The following is a 19,233-nucleotide window of genomic DNA, read 5'->3' on the forward strand; positions in this document are numbered from 1 at the left end:
GGCATCAAGGGGTATTGGCCGTTCACATACTTTTTCACAGATTAATACGAAGGTCCTGAGTTCGGGATCTTTCTGTGTGGAGTTTGCATGTTCTCCCCGTGACTGCGTGGGTTCCCTCCGGGTGCGCCGGCTTCCTCCCACCTCCAAAGACATGCACCTGGGGATAGGTTGATTGGCAACACTAAATTGGCCCTAGTGTGTGAATGTGAGTGTGAATGTTCTGTGTTGGCCCTGCGATGAGGTGGCGACTTGTCCAGGGTGTACCCCGCCTACTGCCCGAATGCAGCTGAGATAGGCTCCAGCAACCCCCGTGACCCTGATAGGGACAAGCGGTAGAAAATGGATGGATGGATCAGCCAATACTGGACGGTGATCAACCGGTGCGTCTCTAATTTTATTTCTTTATTAGCTCTATACATGCTGTTATTAACCTTTCACACATACTAATAAACATTTACTATGTTCGAAAACCCTTTTTACACACTTATGTATGTAAACAAAATTTTAATTAAAATTCATGTAAAATAATAGTACTCACGAATGATGCTAAATGCATGATGATGGTCGCTGCATTACTCGTGGGCCTATCTTCTTTTGCGTGAGGAACAAAGTTATGGACAATCAATCTTTTTTTTAAAAACTGTTGCCGTCATACTCATAGTCTTTTCCTCCTTTTAATAGCAAACCGAAGATTCAATGACCTTGTAAAGGCAGCTAGTATATTTTACCGCGTAGCTTATCTACCATCTTTTAGCATAGTTCACCTTTTCTCCGATGGTAAGCAGCTTCCTCTGGGGCTTAAGTTCTGTGCCAGAAGCCTTGAAATGCACAGCACGTTTGGATGACATTGTTGGATTCAAATAAATAAGAACCAGCGGTGGGGAGGTATTTTAAACTTGCCCGTGATTTAAAAATAAAAATAAATTGCCAGGAGACTGCTCGTATCTCAAAAAAATTGTAAAGGCGGAGAAGCTTTAAGCTGAGGTACCACTGTATGATAATATGACAACACCATATTTCTGTCCACACATTTGGCTTGTTATGATGTAGGGCAGCTGCATGCGCCTCCTGGGAGAAACGTGTGAGTGGAAATGCCGCCCCAGGTGATTCGCTCAATATGTAAATTATTGTTAAGCATGTGGCCACACTTAGGTGCGTGCTGCCTCACGCCCTCATTTGCATTTCTCAGCACCGTCTGATCAGGTGCTACAATCCCACAATGGTATCTAATCCAGAGGCGGTCTTTAATGCTGTAAGGCGTTCACAAATGTCTTAACAGTCAGCCCGGCTCCACAGAACATTTGTATCTTGGTGCCGACTGAGAGGAGAGTCAGTCAGAGCCTCTGAGCAGAGGCTGCCTCTTACTGGAAGGATGCAGACGGCGAGAGGAGAGATTCCACTACACTTGAAGAAGGAGCTCGCCGCACGTGCCGACACATGCAAAGGGGCAAATGAATTCAGTGGGAGCCACTCCTGAAGGGGCAGTGATATTTAAAAGGTGGACTTGAAAGAGCTGTGCATCTGTTTCCCCCTCTCTACTTGATTTGTGAATCAGTGGACTGTGGCAATCAAAGAGTGGAGCAGCGGAGTCAGTGGAGTTCTCTCCTCCAGCTGAGTTCGCCAATGGGATCAACATCATGGATGGATTTATGGCATCTTGATGAGATATTTACATGATTATTGACTGGTTGCGCAGGTGAGAGGTTCTTTTTCTACTTTCTGCCACACATGGAGGAAACAGAACAGTAATTAAGCTCTTGGCAAACCATAGATTTCCAAGTGAAAATGTCTGTTTTTGTGTGAAATTTAAAGAGTGCTAAGACAAATCATGAATATTGTTGTCTTGATGTCTTCATTCAAGTGATCCTCAATATGAGACTATTTAAAAAGGCACTTCAGCCAGAATCAGAATCAGAATCAGAATAGTTGTATTGCCATTGTTTGAGAACGGGTTCACAAACTAGGAATTGTTCTTGGTACAATCGTGCAACATAAAACACATATAACACAGAATAGGTACTAAAAATGAGCTGTAACAGAGCTATTAGATTAGCCATTAGAAATAATTAAAATATGTCTCAAAGAAAAAGGTTAGTCCACATCCTCAAATACAAGCCCTGCTTCACTTAAAAGTTAGAATGAGCAAAAAAAAAAAGTTTGACTCACTTACACTGTATGCAAATCTTTTGAATCTAATGAGCATTCATGGGAGCCATCTAGATAAAAGTAATTCATCATGCCAGGTTGTTACAGAGTAGGAAATCATGAGAGCTTAAATGTCACTTTAATGTACTCCTTCTCCGTTTACGAGAATAAAAAAAAAAAGAAGTGCTGTCGTTGTTATATTCTTTTATTTCTCCACGCAAAACAATGTTGTGCGACGGCTTTTGATTCCCATTCCTGCTGTGTCACTGTCACATTATTCTGACAGACACAGAAAAGCCCTGGCAGCCGTCTGCTCGCGAAATCGTGTCTTTCTTTAAGTTGGAGTTTGGTTGGGAGGCAGGGACACTGCTCGGGAGTAGAAGGGAATCAGCCTGTCAGGGGAAATTTCTGTTGCACGGGGAAAAAAATCCCCAGGGATCGCTCCACATTTGCAGCATTGTGGCTCTAGAAGAAGACAAAGCAAACTAGGAAGACAAGCCATAAAGAAGCCAGTTTTACCTCTTCATGATGTATGCCAGTGATTAAAGCAACTATATGTAGAAATGGAGCAGGAGAAGAAAGAGCTTCATTATTATGTTGATTGAATTAGCTTGAAACAGGGAGACTAGTGTCTTAGCAATTGCCATGGTGACCCTGGATCAGTTATGTTAGTGGTCTGTAACAGTAGTGGACCAGCCAGGACAGCTATCTGCTGATGTGTCATTCAGAGTTCATTGTTTTTAAAAAATAAAAAAGCATACTAAATGTATCAGATAAAGTTTGTTTCAAGATATAGTGTTATAACACAAACATGTATTTGTTTATTCATCCCTGATCAACACCCCCTGTCCGTCAAATTAAAATTATATACCAATTTTTACCAATGCCCATATATACTATTATGGGCATTGGTAATAAGATTTTTTTTTTTCTAGATAGGACACTGATATACGCTTGTGCGCAGAGGATTGCGTCTCTTAAATGATCAAAATAGAGAGCGCAATCTATTTAGGGTGTCTAACAGTATATGCAGAATTTATGCTGATTATCAAAACGACCACAGTTTTGGGAGGAGGGAATGCAAATATATTCATTTTGGGATTATATTTAGCTCTATTCTGCAGCCGCTGTTTTGTGTCTATGATTAGCACGTCTGGAATGTCCGTGCAAACTGGCACAGTTACGCACAAATAGCTATGAGAAAAGAGGCGATGGGGCTGCAAAGACAGACGAATAGGAGAGCGAATGTACTGTCTAAGTGTGCGTGTGTGTGTGTGTCAACATATTTGGATTGTCATAAATATAAATAATATTATTATTATTTATTTTTAAACATGTTAGGCAAAATCATATTGTTGATGTAGATGCCCATATCTGCTGTATAGAATTGCTTTACAAACGAGAAGTGTGGGATTCTTCTCGTGTTGCCTTATTTGTTTTTGACTTTATTGAATGGATATATTTAGAGTTTGGCGCAGCCGGACCGGAGCAGGAGGGGATAGAAATGAGGAAAAAAAGAAGACAGAGGGGGAAAATGCAGGGACAAGAGGAGAATAAGACAGAGAGAGACAACAACAACAACAACAGAATAAGATCAGCAAATATGATATGTACAAATATGATACCAAAAATTATAACAAAGAAACAGTTAATGAAGTAGATGGGAATAACACAGAAATGACAATAAACAATTAAATGCAATGAATAAATACAATAATTAGATTGATTGTCTATTCGGCAATCCCATTTTATAAACCACAAAAGAAATATATATATGCATGTATACCGTATTTTTCGGAGTATAAGTTGCACCGGAGTATAAGTCGCACCTGCCGAAAATGCATAATAAAGAAGGAAAAAAACATATATAAGTCGCACTGGAGTATAAGTCGCATTTTTTGGGGAAATTTATTGGATGGAAATAGTGAACAACAGGCTGAATAAGTGCACGTTATATGACGCATAATTAACCAACTGAGAACGTGCCTGGTATGTTAACGTAACATATTATGGTAAGAGTCATTCAAATAACAATGACATATAGAACATGCTATATGTTTACCAAACAATCTGTCACTCCTAATCGCTAAATCCCATGAAATCTTATACGTCTAGTCTCTTACGTGAATGAGCTAAATAATATTTTTTGATATTTTACGGTAATGTGTTAATAATTTCACACATAAGTCGCTCCTGAGTATAAGCCGCACCCCCGGCCAAACTCTGAAAAAAACTGCAGCTTATAGTCCGAAAAATACGGTATATATACATATATATATATATATATATATATATATATATATATATATATATATATATATATATATATATATACAATCCTGCAATATGCATTTTCTTGACTTTGGATCATATCAGACACACCATCACAACACAACAGCGGCTCCCAGGGAGCAACTTCAACATGCTACAAATAAGTTCTGTTGCCTCGATTGCGCTTCAATATAGCCCTGGAAAGGTGGTACATATTACATTTGTGAGTTGAATTTTAACAACATGACCAAACGCCACAAGTTGGACCATACAATGTCATGAATGCGGAGTGTCTCTTTGCTGACAGCGGGTATTCACGTAAAATCATTTTTCTTTTGAAATAATCGGTCTACACACAGTCCTAGTAGATCACCTGCATCAAGCCCACTAATAGTACATGCAATTATATAATTTGCACACACTATTTAGTAAATCAGATCCAAAATGTATTATTTTCTATTTATACCGCTACTATATTAAATTTAATGAGTGTCAAGGTGACTATGTCGATGTTATTTATAGGGCTCATAATGTTAAAAAAAAACATATTTAGAAAGTCGAAAACATGTTTTTTAATGCTCTGACTATGACAAATATTTAATTACTCCTACTACATTGAAATTAATTTACCACGGCCAGGCCCTCAACCAATTAACAGTAATAAACGAGGGCCAACTGTACAGGTATTTGGTCGTAAGCGCTGCACAAACAAATGATTCAATGTGATTTATTTTCAATCTACTGCATGGACTGTAAAGTATATTAGTACACCACAGATTGAGAACATGATGTGTTTGACTGCACTCATCCTCAGCAGATGTGTCCTGTCATGTCCTGGCTGCTCTGCCTGTGCCTCTGGGTCAGCGTGACGGCCATTCAGCTGTGTCAGGCCACATTCTACGACACCATACAGCAGCACCATGGGACGAGGCCTGGGCGAACCACCATCCACATGATTGGTGAGCCCTTTGGTCTTTTTCCTTCCTGTTGTGCTTCATACAGATTTTAGCATAGCATCCAAAGGAGCAGAAAATAACTTTTCACCTGATTATTGAACAAAGGTGCTGCTACATTTGCTCTCAGAAAACCCCTAACTTGTTTGGCTTTTCACATTTAATTAGATTGTCGCATGCTTGCTTCGATTTCCTCTGAGTTTATTTCGCTATCTCGATAGAAAAAGCAATTGTTAACCTTGCAGCAAATCAATGTAAGTATTTTCATATGCTCTAATACCACTCAGCATGAGACGGTATGTACCAAGGACGCAGTGCAAAGCACAGGCATCAGGTTTTTATGCATCACATATCCAAAGCTGTTGTCTGACCTGACTGAGAACTTTCTGGAGAGGATTTTTGATGTTTCAGTTTATTTAATTAAAAGCGCTTATGTGACGCATTGGGTGTAATCTAACAGGGAAGATGTCACAACATCGATTCAGTCTTTTTTTGCTTCTTTTGTTACAGCAGCCCTCTTATGTCACAATGTTCAACAGCGATTGTTCGAAACCACGGTTGTTAAAGGGGAACTGCACTTTTTGTGGAATTTTGCCTATCGTTTACAATCTTTAAGAAAGACATGACGATGGATTCAGTAATGCGGACGCTGTATCGATCCGTTGTGGTGAAGAAGGAGCTGAGCCGTAAGGCAAAGCTCTCAATTTACCGGTCGATCTACGTTCCCATCCTCACCTATGGTCATGAGCTTTGGGTTATGATCGAAAGGACAAGATCACAGGTACAAGCGGCCAAAATGAGTTTCCTCTGCCGGGTGGCGGGTCTCTCCATTAGAGATAGGGTGAGAAGCTCTGTCATCCGGGAGGAACTCAAAGTAAAGCCGCTGCTCCTCCACATCGAGAGGAGCCAGATGAGGTGGTTCGGGCATCCGGTCAGAATGCCACCCGAACGCCTCCCTAGGGAGGTGTTTAGGGCACGTCCGACCGGTAGGAGACCACGAGGAAGACCCAGGACACGTTGGGAAGACTACGGTATGTCTCCCGGCTGGCATGGGAACGCCTCGGGATCCCCCGGGAGGAGCTGGACGAATTGGCTGGGGAGAGGGAAGTCTGGGCTTCCCTGCTTAGGCTGCTGCCCCCGCGACCCGACCTCTGATAAGCGGAAGAAGATGGATGGATGACGATGGATGTTATTTATTTTTTGCATTCTAAATATTAAATAAATGCGATCAAAAGTATGGAGCCAATGGGAGTCGTGCAATTCCGCCTATAAAGCCCTTAAAAAACATCCAAACACCTCCATTGAGGTTGTATATACATGATGTAAGTAGATATGTAATGTAGTAACAGGCACACTTATAATAACATTTAATATTTACGTATTGAATGTTTGATTTTTTTTCTTCATCATTGATTTCTACTCACTGCAGACTTTATGAGAGCCAACAAACATAATAAAACATCACTCACTGTGAAAGGTCTGCTGTCATTAGGATGCCGACTGCTCGGATGTTCATATATTCCCATTTAGATGATGAACCTCTGATAATCCTCACAAAAATACTGGATGGGGAGCTGGGGGAACACAAGTCTTTTTGTGTCGTCCTCGCCAGTTTCGGGTCCTAAATGGCTGTCAAAGTGTACCAACTTGTCGGAATACCTACTCAGATGTCTTCTGTGCAGGTGAGATGCATGATTTATGATCTAGAATAAAACTTACAGGGAACAGGGAAGCCAAGAAGCAGCAAACCACTCAATGATGTAAACATAGGGACACATGTAAGTGATCACGTTTATTTTACAAGTTAAAATGCATTAAAAAAAAATCCATTCATCATTATATTTTTCGTAATGATTGTGAACGATAGGCAAAACTTCCTAAAAAAGTGCAGTTTCTCTTTAAAAATGTAAACACTAATGAGCATGTCAGGCAGTGAACACACAGTTCCTCCACTGTGAACGGTTTTCATTCTTCTTCTTTTTTGTTGTCTGTCTTGTTTTCATGCCGAGCAGGTCAAAAATGTCCTCGGCTTAGTGTCGCCAAATACGAGAGATTTGGTTGCCATGGTTACAGTCAATATGAGAACTATAGAATGGAAGTTAGTTTACAACTTGCTGCTTTAGTGGGAAAACAATTCGACAGCAGGTGACTTATGCAATCAAACTTTTATTGCAGACTCCAACGTCCAAGTAGACATACAATCTGATACAGTACATAAAACAAACAAAATACAGTATAAAAGGCATTATCACATAATATTAAAAAAAAAAACAGTGCTTGTACATATTCAGTAAAATGAATCTAATAAATAAATAGAAGCAGCAATAAAAAATACAAATAAAAAAATATATATATACTTTAAAAATGCGTCTACACATTCTATAAAAGGCACAGATACCAGTGTTTCCATATGTACAATTGGTACCTCACAGAACTACACATAAAAAAAAAGAACCTAGAATGGAGAAGTAGTGTTTTCAGCAGTGGGCATTTGTGTTTTGCATTGCGTGGCTAATTTGCAGTGGCGTGCAGTCAGGGGAGGCAGGTGAGGCGGGGCCTCACGTGCCATCATGGAAAGAAAAAAAATGTAAAAAGAAAAAAAAAAAATTAAATTGTTATACACCTGTATGTATCCAGTGATTATACTATAAAGTTATTTTCCATTTAACTTCACCAGTTTTAGATTATTTGTATTCAAAATCACTGAATTTTCACATTTGCCGTTCAAATACTGAGAAGAGACTTGCGGTGAGTCAGCAGCCAGTTGAGGCACGTCACTCAGTTGAGCCTCACCATGGATTGCGCAATGACTCGGCTAACTGCTGGCCTGCTGTGCAGTGAGACCGTATTGCTATATGAATTATATTATACATTTCCATAGTTTAGTTAGCTGAGGTATATAATGTACAGTGTATTTTGTCAACAACTGTATGTGTGTAACGTATTTCTTGTGCTGACCATTCATAAAACTGCTGCGAAGACGCACTGGGTGAGGCTCTCAGTAATCCCGCCTCCTGGTGGTAGAGGGCGGTAGTGATCCCAGAGATCATTCTTGCGACTACTCGGCTGCAGAAGAAGTGACAACAAGCAGCAACAGTTAGCAGCGATCGTTTATTTTTTCCTCTTGCCTGGACGTTTAACATGGAGGATTACATATCTAAAATAAAACAGTTTTCTAAACTGGACTTTCAATCGAAGCAGGAGGTAATACTTAAGGGAAGATCTCCATCGAGACAGAGAGACTTTTAAAACTGAAGAAAGATAAGGAAGACTTCTATAAACAAGTTATCGATGCTTTTGTTCAGAAGGAGCGGTGCATGGACTTCATTTATAAGTAAAGGTAAGACCATAATAACGTTTTTTTTTATTGAATGTGCTTTTTTGTGTGCTACAGTTTGTATGTGTAAAGTTAAAGTTAAGTTAAAGTACCAATGATTGTCACACACACTAGGTGTGGTGAAATTTGTCCTCTGCATTTTACCCATCCCCTTGTTCACCCCCTGGGAGGTGAGGGGAGCAGTGGGCGGCAGTGGTGGCCGCGCCCGGGAATCATTTTTGGTGATTTAACCCCGAATTCCAACCCTTGATGCTGAGTGCCAAGCAGGGAAGAATGCTGGTATGAGCTTTTAAACATAACCCGTTAACTGCTGCCAATCAAATGGAGAATAAGATACTCTTTAGGGTTCATAAATTTGTAAATCTGACTGTGATGAAGTCAGTGCCTCACCAGCCATCAACCTCACCGCACGTCACTGCTAATTTGTTTATACTATTTGTAACTAGGAAACCTAAAACTAAAAGCCAACTGCAGAGGATGATGTTTCTCATGAAGTTTTAGAAAAAAACTAAAAATATTAAAATAATTCCTATATTTTAATTATTAAAAAAACAAGTAGAACAAAATCACTTAAATCAATGTTATTTTATATCTTAGGTAATAAGCTTGGACTGATGACATTGTCTGTGAGTTCCACTTGCTGTTCTCCATTAAGAGTTGTCCCTAATTGCATTCAGTCCCTCACTGAAGCCCCCTTAGATATTTAGCACACTTTGTACTTTTCTCTCTGAGTCACTGCAGCTGATATTCATGCTACATTGGCTCCCTGCAAATTGCTTAGCCACAGCAACAGCGCACCTTCCTAATAGAACTGAATAGAAAATGACCAAACCACTGTGGTTGAACTTTCATTTTCACTAGGGCCGAGACGTGCGTAAATATTTACCAATGTCAGTTTTGACGGAGAGGAAGCCGTTTACAACTATAAAGGGAATGTGCATCTCCCTCATATTATTTCCTCTATTTGCCTGTGAGACTAAAACATATCAGCAACACATTTTGGTCTGCATTTCATTATTATAGGATCATAATGGGACGTTTTGTAAAATGTTAAATGACGTCAACAGAGAAAGATGTCAAATTGTTGAACGACTTTGGCTGCTTAAAGGATTCACAGTCATTCCACTTAGCATGGTGTGGCTCGTGGATAAATTAGATGCCAGTTTTATGAGCAGAGGATGGGCTGCCCGTCCAGATTGATCCTGACACGGAGACATTTGTTTTGCGCTCTGTGTTGTGCGCCTGTTGGATTGGTGGGAGGATTGGGGTTGACGGGTCATGAATTGGTGGCAAGAAGGCCAGTGGCTGCAGACCACTGGGCCAATCATTAATGCCAGCCAAATGCCACAAGTTCAACGCGACCAGTATTACAGACCGGGATTACAGATTACAGAAGATGGGGGATCACTAGTGAACTGTCCAACTGAAATTTGAAATCCATCAGATAGATGTTTTTTTAGAAACCTCCTTCACTTTGAGGTACACAGGGACATGATCCTCTTTATTTGTCAACACTCATTCATATTAGATTCCGGATCGGTACATTTGAAACGGTGCAGGTGCTTAAATGGTGCCTGAACCGATACACTTTTTTTTATTTTTATGGAATTTACAGAAGACAGAGAATGTGCCAAAAAATTTATTAATTATGTTGCAATATTAACATTCAGAATTCCAGGGTTCGTCAACGCACTACACCTGCCATGATCGTGATTGGTGCATAAAGATGACGAAGTGTTGTGTTCCTGTTAGGGTTGGATACCATCCATATATGAATCGATATGATACAAAATCTTGGTACCTGTAAATTAATACGAGTGCTCAACGGTACCCATTTCTGGTACTTCTGTGTGTGTTCATGTGTTAATTTTAACATTCAACAGTGAGCTTATAATGATCACTGTGCTGATCCAGTTGTTACTGTATGCCTTGTTTTCTTACACGTCTGAGTCTCATTTGCAAGTACTATATAGTAGACTTTGCATGATGTTGCAATTCAAGGTAAGGTATATTCAGGTGTACTGGAGAGGAGGCTACGCCGGATAGTCGGACCTCGGATTCAGGAGGAACAGTGTGGTTTTCGTCCTGGTCGTGGAACTGTGGACCAGCTCTATACTCTCAGCAGGGTCCTTGAGGGTGCATGGGAGTTTGCCCAACCAGTCTACATGTTTTTTGTGGACTTGGAGAAGGCATTTGACCATGTCTCTCGGGAAGTCCTGTGGAGAGTGCTCAGAGAGTATGGGGTTTCGGACTGTCTGATTGTGGCGGTCTGCTCCCTGTACGATCAGTGTCAGAGCTTGGTCCGCATTGCCGGCAGTAAGTCGGACACGTTTCCAGTGAGGGTTGGACTCCGCCAAGGCTGCCCTTTGTCACCGATTCTGTTCATAACTTTTATGGACAGAATTTCTAGGCGCAGTCAAGGCCTTGAGGGGATCCGGTTTGGTGGCTGCAGGATTAGGTCTCTGCTTTTTGCAGATGATGTGGTCCTGATGGCTTCATCTGGCCAGGATCTTCAGCTCTCACTGGATTGGTTCGCAGCCGAGTGTGAAGCAACTGGGATGAGAATCAGCACCTCCAAGTCCGAGCACACGGTTCTCGCCCGGAAAAGGGTGGAATGCCATCTCCGGGTTGGGGAGGAGACCCTGCCCCAAGTGGAGGAGTTAAAGTACCTAGGAGTCTTGTTCACTAGTGGGGGAAGAGTGGATCATGAGATCGACAGGCGGATCGGTGCGGCGTCTTCAGTAATGCAGACGCTGTATCGATCCATTGTGGTGAAGAAGGAGCTGAGCGGGTGCAAGTGGCCGAAATGAGTTTCCTCCGCCGGGTGGCGGGTCTCTCCCTTAGAAATAGGCTGAGAAGCTCTGTCATCCGAGGGGAGCTCAAAGTAAAGCCGCTGCTCCTCCACATCGAGAGGAGCCAGATGAGGTGGTTTGGGCATCTGGTTAGGATGCCACCCGAATGCCTCCCGAGGGAGGTGTTTCGGGCACGTCCAACCGGTAGGAGGCCACGGGGAAGACCCAGGACACATTGGGAAGACTATGTCTCCCGGCTGGCCTGGGAACGCCTCGGGATCCCCCGGGAAGAGCTGGACGAAGTGGCTGGGGAGAGGAAAGTCTGGGCTTCTCTGCTTAGGCTACTGCCCCCACGACCCGACCTCGGATAAGCGAAAGAAGATGGATGGATGAATGCAATTCCAAGACGTTAGATAGATACTGTATGGTGTGTTGCTTTGTCAGTAAGTAAATACATATGTATGTACATTTTATTTATACAGCACTTCTCAAAGAGAGAGCTCACAAATTGCTCCACTTGGGGAAAGGGGCTGTTTGCAACATTTACACAGATGCCAAGAGGGCGCTAACTTTCCAATGTATTTTACACAGTGTATCCCGACCTCTTACGACGTTACGTACGTAATGACAAACACTACGTGCACACGTATTAGCTTTGGGTGTTGTTGGCTAATAATAGCAATTTGGATAACTAGCGTTAGCTGTGATTGATTGTTAGTTGCTTCTCTTGGACTGTTTTCCAATGTTTAACAATCATTTTATTCGGGCCGGTAAAAATTGTTATTACTATACATAGCTTAGTGATGGTGAAAAATAGACACGCTTGTAAAACTAATGTGTTGTGGTAAACCACTAATGATAACATTAGATAGCCGGTGGTGTTTTTGTTGTATTTATTTGCTTTGAAAAATGCAAGTTGCAAAAAGCCCTGTTAAATTACAACCAATACCGTCAAAATAAGCATATAGCATGATACAACAACAGAGACATTGAAAATAAAATAAGAAATATAATGATAAAATAATCAAAAATAATTATATATAGAATAATCAAAAATGATAATAGAAGGTTTTTTGTCAGGGAGTAGTCTTTGTCATTAAGCGGAATCGAGTCTTCTGTTGTGCCTTAAAAAGTGTTTTACTGTAAGTATTGTACTACACACCGGCTGTTTGATTGTAATGTGCTTCTTCGTTGTATGAATTGAAATTGAAATGGTTGAATAACCCAATTTGGAGATGTTCAAATTGCCAAGTAAAATGGCTAATGATAACCAGTAACACGTATATGGCTAATCCAATGTGAATTAGCATTGAGCTAGCGTATTTTGAAAAGTGGAGCCTTTCTGTTGGTCCATGTGTTTTCTATCAGGCATACTAGTTTTGGTAGTATGGTAAATTGCAACACTACCTAGAAGCACTGTGGTTGCTGCTTGAGTGACAGATTTTTTGCCAAGTATTTGAGTCTGCAACTGGACGTAAAGTCACAAGCAACAAAAGTATCAAAATATGGCACCGTTTGATTTTACGTGAATCGATACTCAGTAGTAGACGGAATTCGCTTGATCCCTAAAAAAGTATCGAATTAGGTGCCCATGTGGGGTTGCACTTGAGCACTGCTGTAGATGTCTTAAGACTCTGTGTGCATCTGTAAGGATGCTACATTATTTTGCCCAATATCACCATTAAGCATTTGTTGTATGTCTTCAAGTCTGCAATCATTAGACACCAAAATGAGACACAATAGGTATATATTCTCCCCATCTGGTTACCATCTAACATCAACACGGCTTCCATTATGGAACCGAGTTTCAGTACCCATCCTCGAACTAGTTAAACACAAATGTTTCCATGTAAACATACTCTAGATGCCTACAATATAGGGGATATCAGAATAGTGCTGCATTCTACATGTCTTTTGACTGCATATTGATATGCTCCATTCGTACGCTGGCAGCTGTACTGTAGAGTGTTTCTCCAGAGGTCAGCAAGCTGCATGACCCTCACAGTAGGTGTTTATACTGTATATACGGTCGGTGATTAGAACAAAAAGACCTGCTTCCCGCCCTGCAGCTCTGTTTATGCTGCCTCCCAATCTCTGGTATGGTCAAGGCAATTTTTCTGCCTTACTGCTATACAGGCAAGTGCTGCACTCAGCCGTATGACTCATATGGTGCACATTTATTTGGTGCAAAGACCATGAATGGCGTAAAAAAGAGAACAGATTGTGTTTGTCTTGCATCTGTAAAGCACTTGGGGGATGATACCTTTTGGGTCGTGCATTCTCGACCCTCAATGGAGGAAAATGCACCATGTTGAAATCACTTACTTGTCAAAACCAAAATATCTTGCTGCTTAAGGGGACTTTAAGAATGGAGTCAGCCAATGAGCTCATGGGACAATACTTCCTCAAAGAGTAGTCAAGTGAAGACTGGTGTGCACAGGGGATGAATGAACAGTGTGGCAGCAATTACTGAAGCATTAAGTAAAGCTGGTGAGTACATTTGCTAATGTTCAGTTATGACTGACCATCCCACCTGTCAAACTCAAGGCCCGGGGGCCAAATTTGGCCTGCCAACTCACTGCCACGACGTGATTTTAAGTATTTTTGTGAGAAAGCTTTTTATCACGATTTATGGCTCTTTGATTGTTCTAGGATCACTCTTTTTAGTGATGTTGAGTTGGCTTGGAAATATTTTCATGGATTTATCAATATTACAAGCAAACATGCTCCTCTTTGTAAATTCAGAATATAAGGTAGAACTAATCCTTGCTTCTCTCCTGAACTGTCCAGCCTACTGAAAGAAAGTGATGCTGCCTGGGCCAAGGCTAGAAATACAATATCCAGGCTGACTGGATGTTTTTTAGGCCGCTCAGAGATCGCTTTACTTATATTGTCAAGAAGTCAAAGTCTGAGTTTTATCATTCGCAAACCACCAGTAGCTTAAACGATCCAAGGAAATTCTGGAAAGTCATAAAAACATCTTATGGAAGTGAAACCACAAATTATCTGCCAACTTGCATTGTGAAAGACTCAAAAATATTAACTGCTCATAAGGTTGAACTTGAAATGGTCACAACATTTAAGTACGTGGGAATTGTCATTGATAAGAACTTGTCCTTTAAACCTCACATTGATAAACATGTGGCTGAAATTACAATTAAATTGGGAGTTTTCTTTTGAAACAAATCCTGTTTTTACCTAAAAGTTAGGAAACGCTTGATTCTGACCACTTGTATGCCTTTGCTAGATTATGGAGACTTGCTTTTTATGAATGCACCCGACTCTTATTTGAAAAAAACTGGATACTGTATATCACTGTGCCTTACGTTGTAGTACTGGTTGTGGCAACCTTGTCCATCATTGCACTTTAAATGCAAAGGCAAATAGTCCATCTTTATCAGTACGCAGATGTTATCGGTAGTTGTGTTTCATATATAAATCACTTCTTGGTCTGGTTCCACCTTATTTGTGTTCTGTTATGTCTAGAGACTTCAGTCGCTACAGCTTAAGATCGCAGGACATACTTAGAATGTTTGTTCCTAGACCCAATACAAATCTTGGAAAAAAAAGCTTTCAGAAATGTTGCTTCATGGTCATGGAATAACTTACAGAAGGATCTGAGGTTACCTGAGCTGATCACTTTTGGGTAATTTGATATGTTGTTTTTTATGTAAATGTATGTGAGTAATTTACTTTTAATTGTGTGTGACTGCTGCTGTTTTCTGTTGTTTTTATATGTATTTATGTAACTATTTTTGCTGCCCTCTTGGCCAAGTCACTCTTGGAAAAGAGATTTTAATCTCAATGAGTTTTTTACCTGGTTAAATAAAGAACATTGATTGATTGATTGATTGATTGATTGATTGTATGGTGTCATTTTATGTAGTCCGCCACATTTATATATTTTGCCACATCAATTATGTGGTTCCCCACTTCATTTTATTTGGTCCACAACATTATTTAAAATGGTGCGCCACATCATTTTGAATGGCCCGCCACATCATTTATATGGTCTGCTACTTCATTTATGTGGTCCGCCACCTCATGTTGTGTTTTTTTGGTTGTCAAAAATAAATACTCAAACATCTGTCTGTCACTAAGTGTCACGTCCTGTCACATTGTGTTTTATCACCATAAAAGTGGCATAAATGCAACAGGAGTTACTTTTAATTAATGTAATAAAACATTTTACTACAAGTTTTTCATTGTGAAAGTTTTTTTAGGTGGGATTATTGCCCCTGTAATGTGTGCGGGTTTTTCTTTTAAATATAAAATGTTCCAGATTAATGTACTCAAACACAGCGTTAACACGCACACATTTTTATGAGTCTAATATAACCCTGGGATATTTTGAATAAGCAAAACATCGTCGCACTAGACACTCTCAGAGTGAGGAGGAATATGAGCCGGTGCGTCCTGTGGAGGTGTTCGCTGGGAGACAAAGAGTAACCATGGTTGCCTGAGGTGGCCTTGCACCGTGGTGAACTGCCTCCCACCAAATGACCCCTTTGCTGCATCACACTGTGCAGAAATGAAAAGTCATTGATTGTCAACACAGTGAAGACAATCTTTTACCTTGAGGTTGAGACGCTAATGGTTGTGTGTGAGACATGCAAAGTAGAAGGACATGGGGGCTACATGGACCAGTAACTCTTTTGTAGCGATGATATCATTAATGCAGAGAAAAGTTATGAATCACTCAGTGTGATGCCCCTCTATTTTAGCTCCTCTTTTTACATTGTTCTTGGTCATGATGTTCTTAAAGGGAAACATTATCACCAGACCTATGTAAGCGTCAATATATACCTTGATGTTGCAGAAAAAAGACCACATATTTTTTTAACCGATTTACGAACTCTAAATGGGTGAATTTTGGCGAATTAAACACCTTTTTATTATTCGCTGTCGGAGCGATGACGTCACGTTGTGACGTCACATCGGGAAGCAATCCGCCATTTTCTCAAACACATTACAAACACCGAGTCAAATCAGCTCTGTTATTTTCCGTTTTTTCGACTGTTTTCCGTACCTTGGAGACATCATGCCTCGTCGGTGTGTTGTCGGAGGGTGTAACAACACGAACAGGGACGGATTCAAGTTGCGTCAGTGGCACAAAGATGCGAAAGTGGCAAGAAATTGGACGTTTGTTTCGCACACTTTACCGACGAAAGCTATGCTACGACAGAGATGGCAAGAATGTGTGGATATCCTGCGACACTCAAAGCAGATGCATTTCCAACGATAAAGTCAAAGAAATCTGCCGCCAGACCCCCAGGAAAAGAGAGCGGATGAGGGTATGTCTACAGAATATATTAATTGATGAAAACTGGGCTGTCTGTACTCTCAAAGTGCATATTGTTGCCAAATGTATTTCATATGCTGTAAACCTAGTTCATAGTTGTTAGTTTCCTTTAATGCCAAACAAACACATACCAATCGTTGGTTAGAAGGCGATCGCCGAATTCGTCCTCGCTTTCTCCCGTGTCGCTGGCTGTCGTGTCGTTTTTGTCGGTTTCGCTTGCATACGGTTCAAACCGATATGGCTCAATAGCTTCAGTTTCTTCTTCAATTTCGTTTTCGCTACCTGCCTCCACACTACCTGCCTCCACACTACAACCATCCGCGTCAATACATACGTAAACTGTTGAATCGCTTAAGCCGCTGAAATCCGAGTTTGAATCCGAGCAAATGTCGCTATACCCTGCTGTTCTTTCCGCCATGTTTGTTTGTATCGGCATCACTATGTGACGTCACAGGAAAATGGACGGGTGTATATAACGATGGTTAAAATCAGGCACTTTGAAGCTTTTTTTAGGGATATTGCGTGATGGGTAAAATTTTGAAAAAAACTTCGAAAAATAAAATAAGCCACTGATTTTTAATGGTTTTAACCCTTCTGAAATTGTGATAATGTTCCCCTTTAAAGAAGCTGTAACAACACAGCCACTGCTCCTCCACATCGAGAGGAGCCAGATGAGGCGGTTCGGGCATCTGGTCAGGATGCCACCCGAACGCCTCCCTGGGGAGGTTTTTAGGGAACGTCCGACCGGAAGACCCAGGACATGTTGGAAAGACTATGTCTCCCGGCTGGCCTGGGAACGCCTCGGGATCCCCCAGCAGGAGCTGGACGAAGTGGCTGGAGAGACGGAAGTCTGGGCCTCTCTGCTTAGGCTGCTGCCCCCGCGACCCGACCTCGGATAAGCGGAGGAAGATGGATGGATTGATGGATAAATCCTACATAAAAAAACGGGTGAGCTAAAGTTTATCTCGGTTGACATTAGGTGAGAGGGGGCGGTACATCCTGTCACAGAAAACACACATACAAACATGAAATAATGGAATGCATTAAGGAATGTATGATGGCATGAGGGATATATGGTGGTCATCTGCTATCCTTGCATGTCTGGTCCAACCCAACCTCACTACTATGATTTGAGCGGTCCCATTATCCTTTCATAATATTTAGTGGTGAGTGGAAGCATCTGATTTTTTTTTTCGTTCCATGTGCTGCAAGAAAGGAAGCTGCTGGCTGCTCACACTGACATGAAAAATGGATATTCGGCTGTCACAAACAAAGGTTGTATCCTCTACGTGCGGTTTTAGACACTGACAATTTAATAGCCTTATATAACGCATCCTGGAGGCACATTAGTTTGACATACCCCGCGTTCCCATCCCTTAGACCTCCTCTCAACCGCACTCCCTCTTTTGTCAATGCCGCTTCCGCGGTGCCGATAGGAAGTGGCGTGCCTCCTCAAGCCAGAGGCCTCGCCACATCTGCAGCGCCTCCACGAATCCACTTTGTTTTGCCAGTGCCGCACATTCTACTATGATGTGACAATACTGACCCCTTTGTTGGGATGCAAGAAAGTTATATTATTGCTTTCAAAATGGATTTTCTTGACTTAAATGGCTGTGTTGTGAGGAGCAGCAAGGCTGCTTCCGCAGGGGTTGTATCATGTTCTTTACTGCTATTAGATGATTTTCCTTTCATTCGCCCTGAAAGAAAAAACACATTTCTTTAAGTAAATGGATCTAAGGACAATCAGTGCCTTAATTATTATTGTATGCGCACAGCTACAAAAGGCTTTTGCATATTTCAGTATTTGCCATTTATTTCGTCTTTTGGTTGATGAATAATTCATAAGAGAGTGCTTCTCCAAGCTTGTGGATATTTGTTTAAACAGCATGTTTAATTGAAGTCTTTCAGCCAACGTGTGGGGGCTATGGTTTGTGGTTACAATGCTGGTATGCAAAATTAATTTCACTTGCCCACAGCTTAATTAATCAACCTGCTTCTTCACCCTCGCATCTCCAACAGACAGAGAATGTGCAAGCATTGAAGAAAGGGATTTTATACTGTGTTCACAACTTTACTGTTGTTTTTACACATGCTCAAATAGTATTTCTCCTTTCACTTTTATCATGAAAGAACAATGTTTGTAATTAACAAATTCAAAGAGAAATGATGTCTTACGGTTTAGTATAACGTGAATAATAATAATAAAGGAGCTCTGCTGAGGACTTATCATAAATGAGGTAATTGTGTGTCCTAATTAAACGGGAACTGCACTTTTTTATTTATTTTTTATCGTTCACAATCTTTGTAAGACACATGACGATGGATGTTTTTTTGTTTTTTTTAAATGCCTTCTAAATAAATAAATGCGATCAATAGTTTGCTTACAGTGGAGACTATGGGAGCCACTCAATTCTGCCTATAAAGCCCTTAAAA

General features: G+C 40.9%; 1 protein-coding gene across 3 annotated transcripts in view; it reads left to right on the plus strand.

Annotated features, from left to right (window-relative positions):
- The first annotated feature begins 1,228 nt into the window (after positions 1-1,228).
- LOC133622281 (chemokine-like protein TAFA-1) overlaps positions 1,229-19,233 on the plus strand; it is a 71,241-nt gene continuing 53,236 nt past the window's right edge. The window contains exons 1-2 of one of the 3 annotated variants that reach the window (XM_061984853.1): positions 1,229-1,696; positions 5,234-5,375. In XM_061984853.1, coding sequence (XP_061840837.1) covers positions 5,234-5,375 — 142 coding nt within the window. In that variant the 5' untranslated portion in view covers positions 1,229-1,696. Of the gene's footprint in view, positions 1,697-5,230; positions 5,376-19,233 lie in introns of all 3 variants that reach the window. The other 2 variants (XM_061984844.1, XM_061984836.1) reach the window with 2 other exon arrangements.

Source organism: Nerophis lumbriciformis, linkage group LG01 (assembly GCF_033978685.3).
Source record: "Nerophis lumbriciformis linkage group LG01, RoL_Nlum_v2.1, whole genome shotgun sequence".
Taxonomy (NCBI): Eukaryota; Metazoa; Chordata; class Actinopteri; order Syngnathiformes; family Syngnathidae; genus Nerophis; species Nerophis lumbriciformis.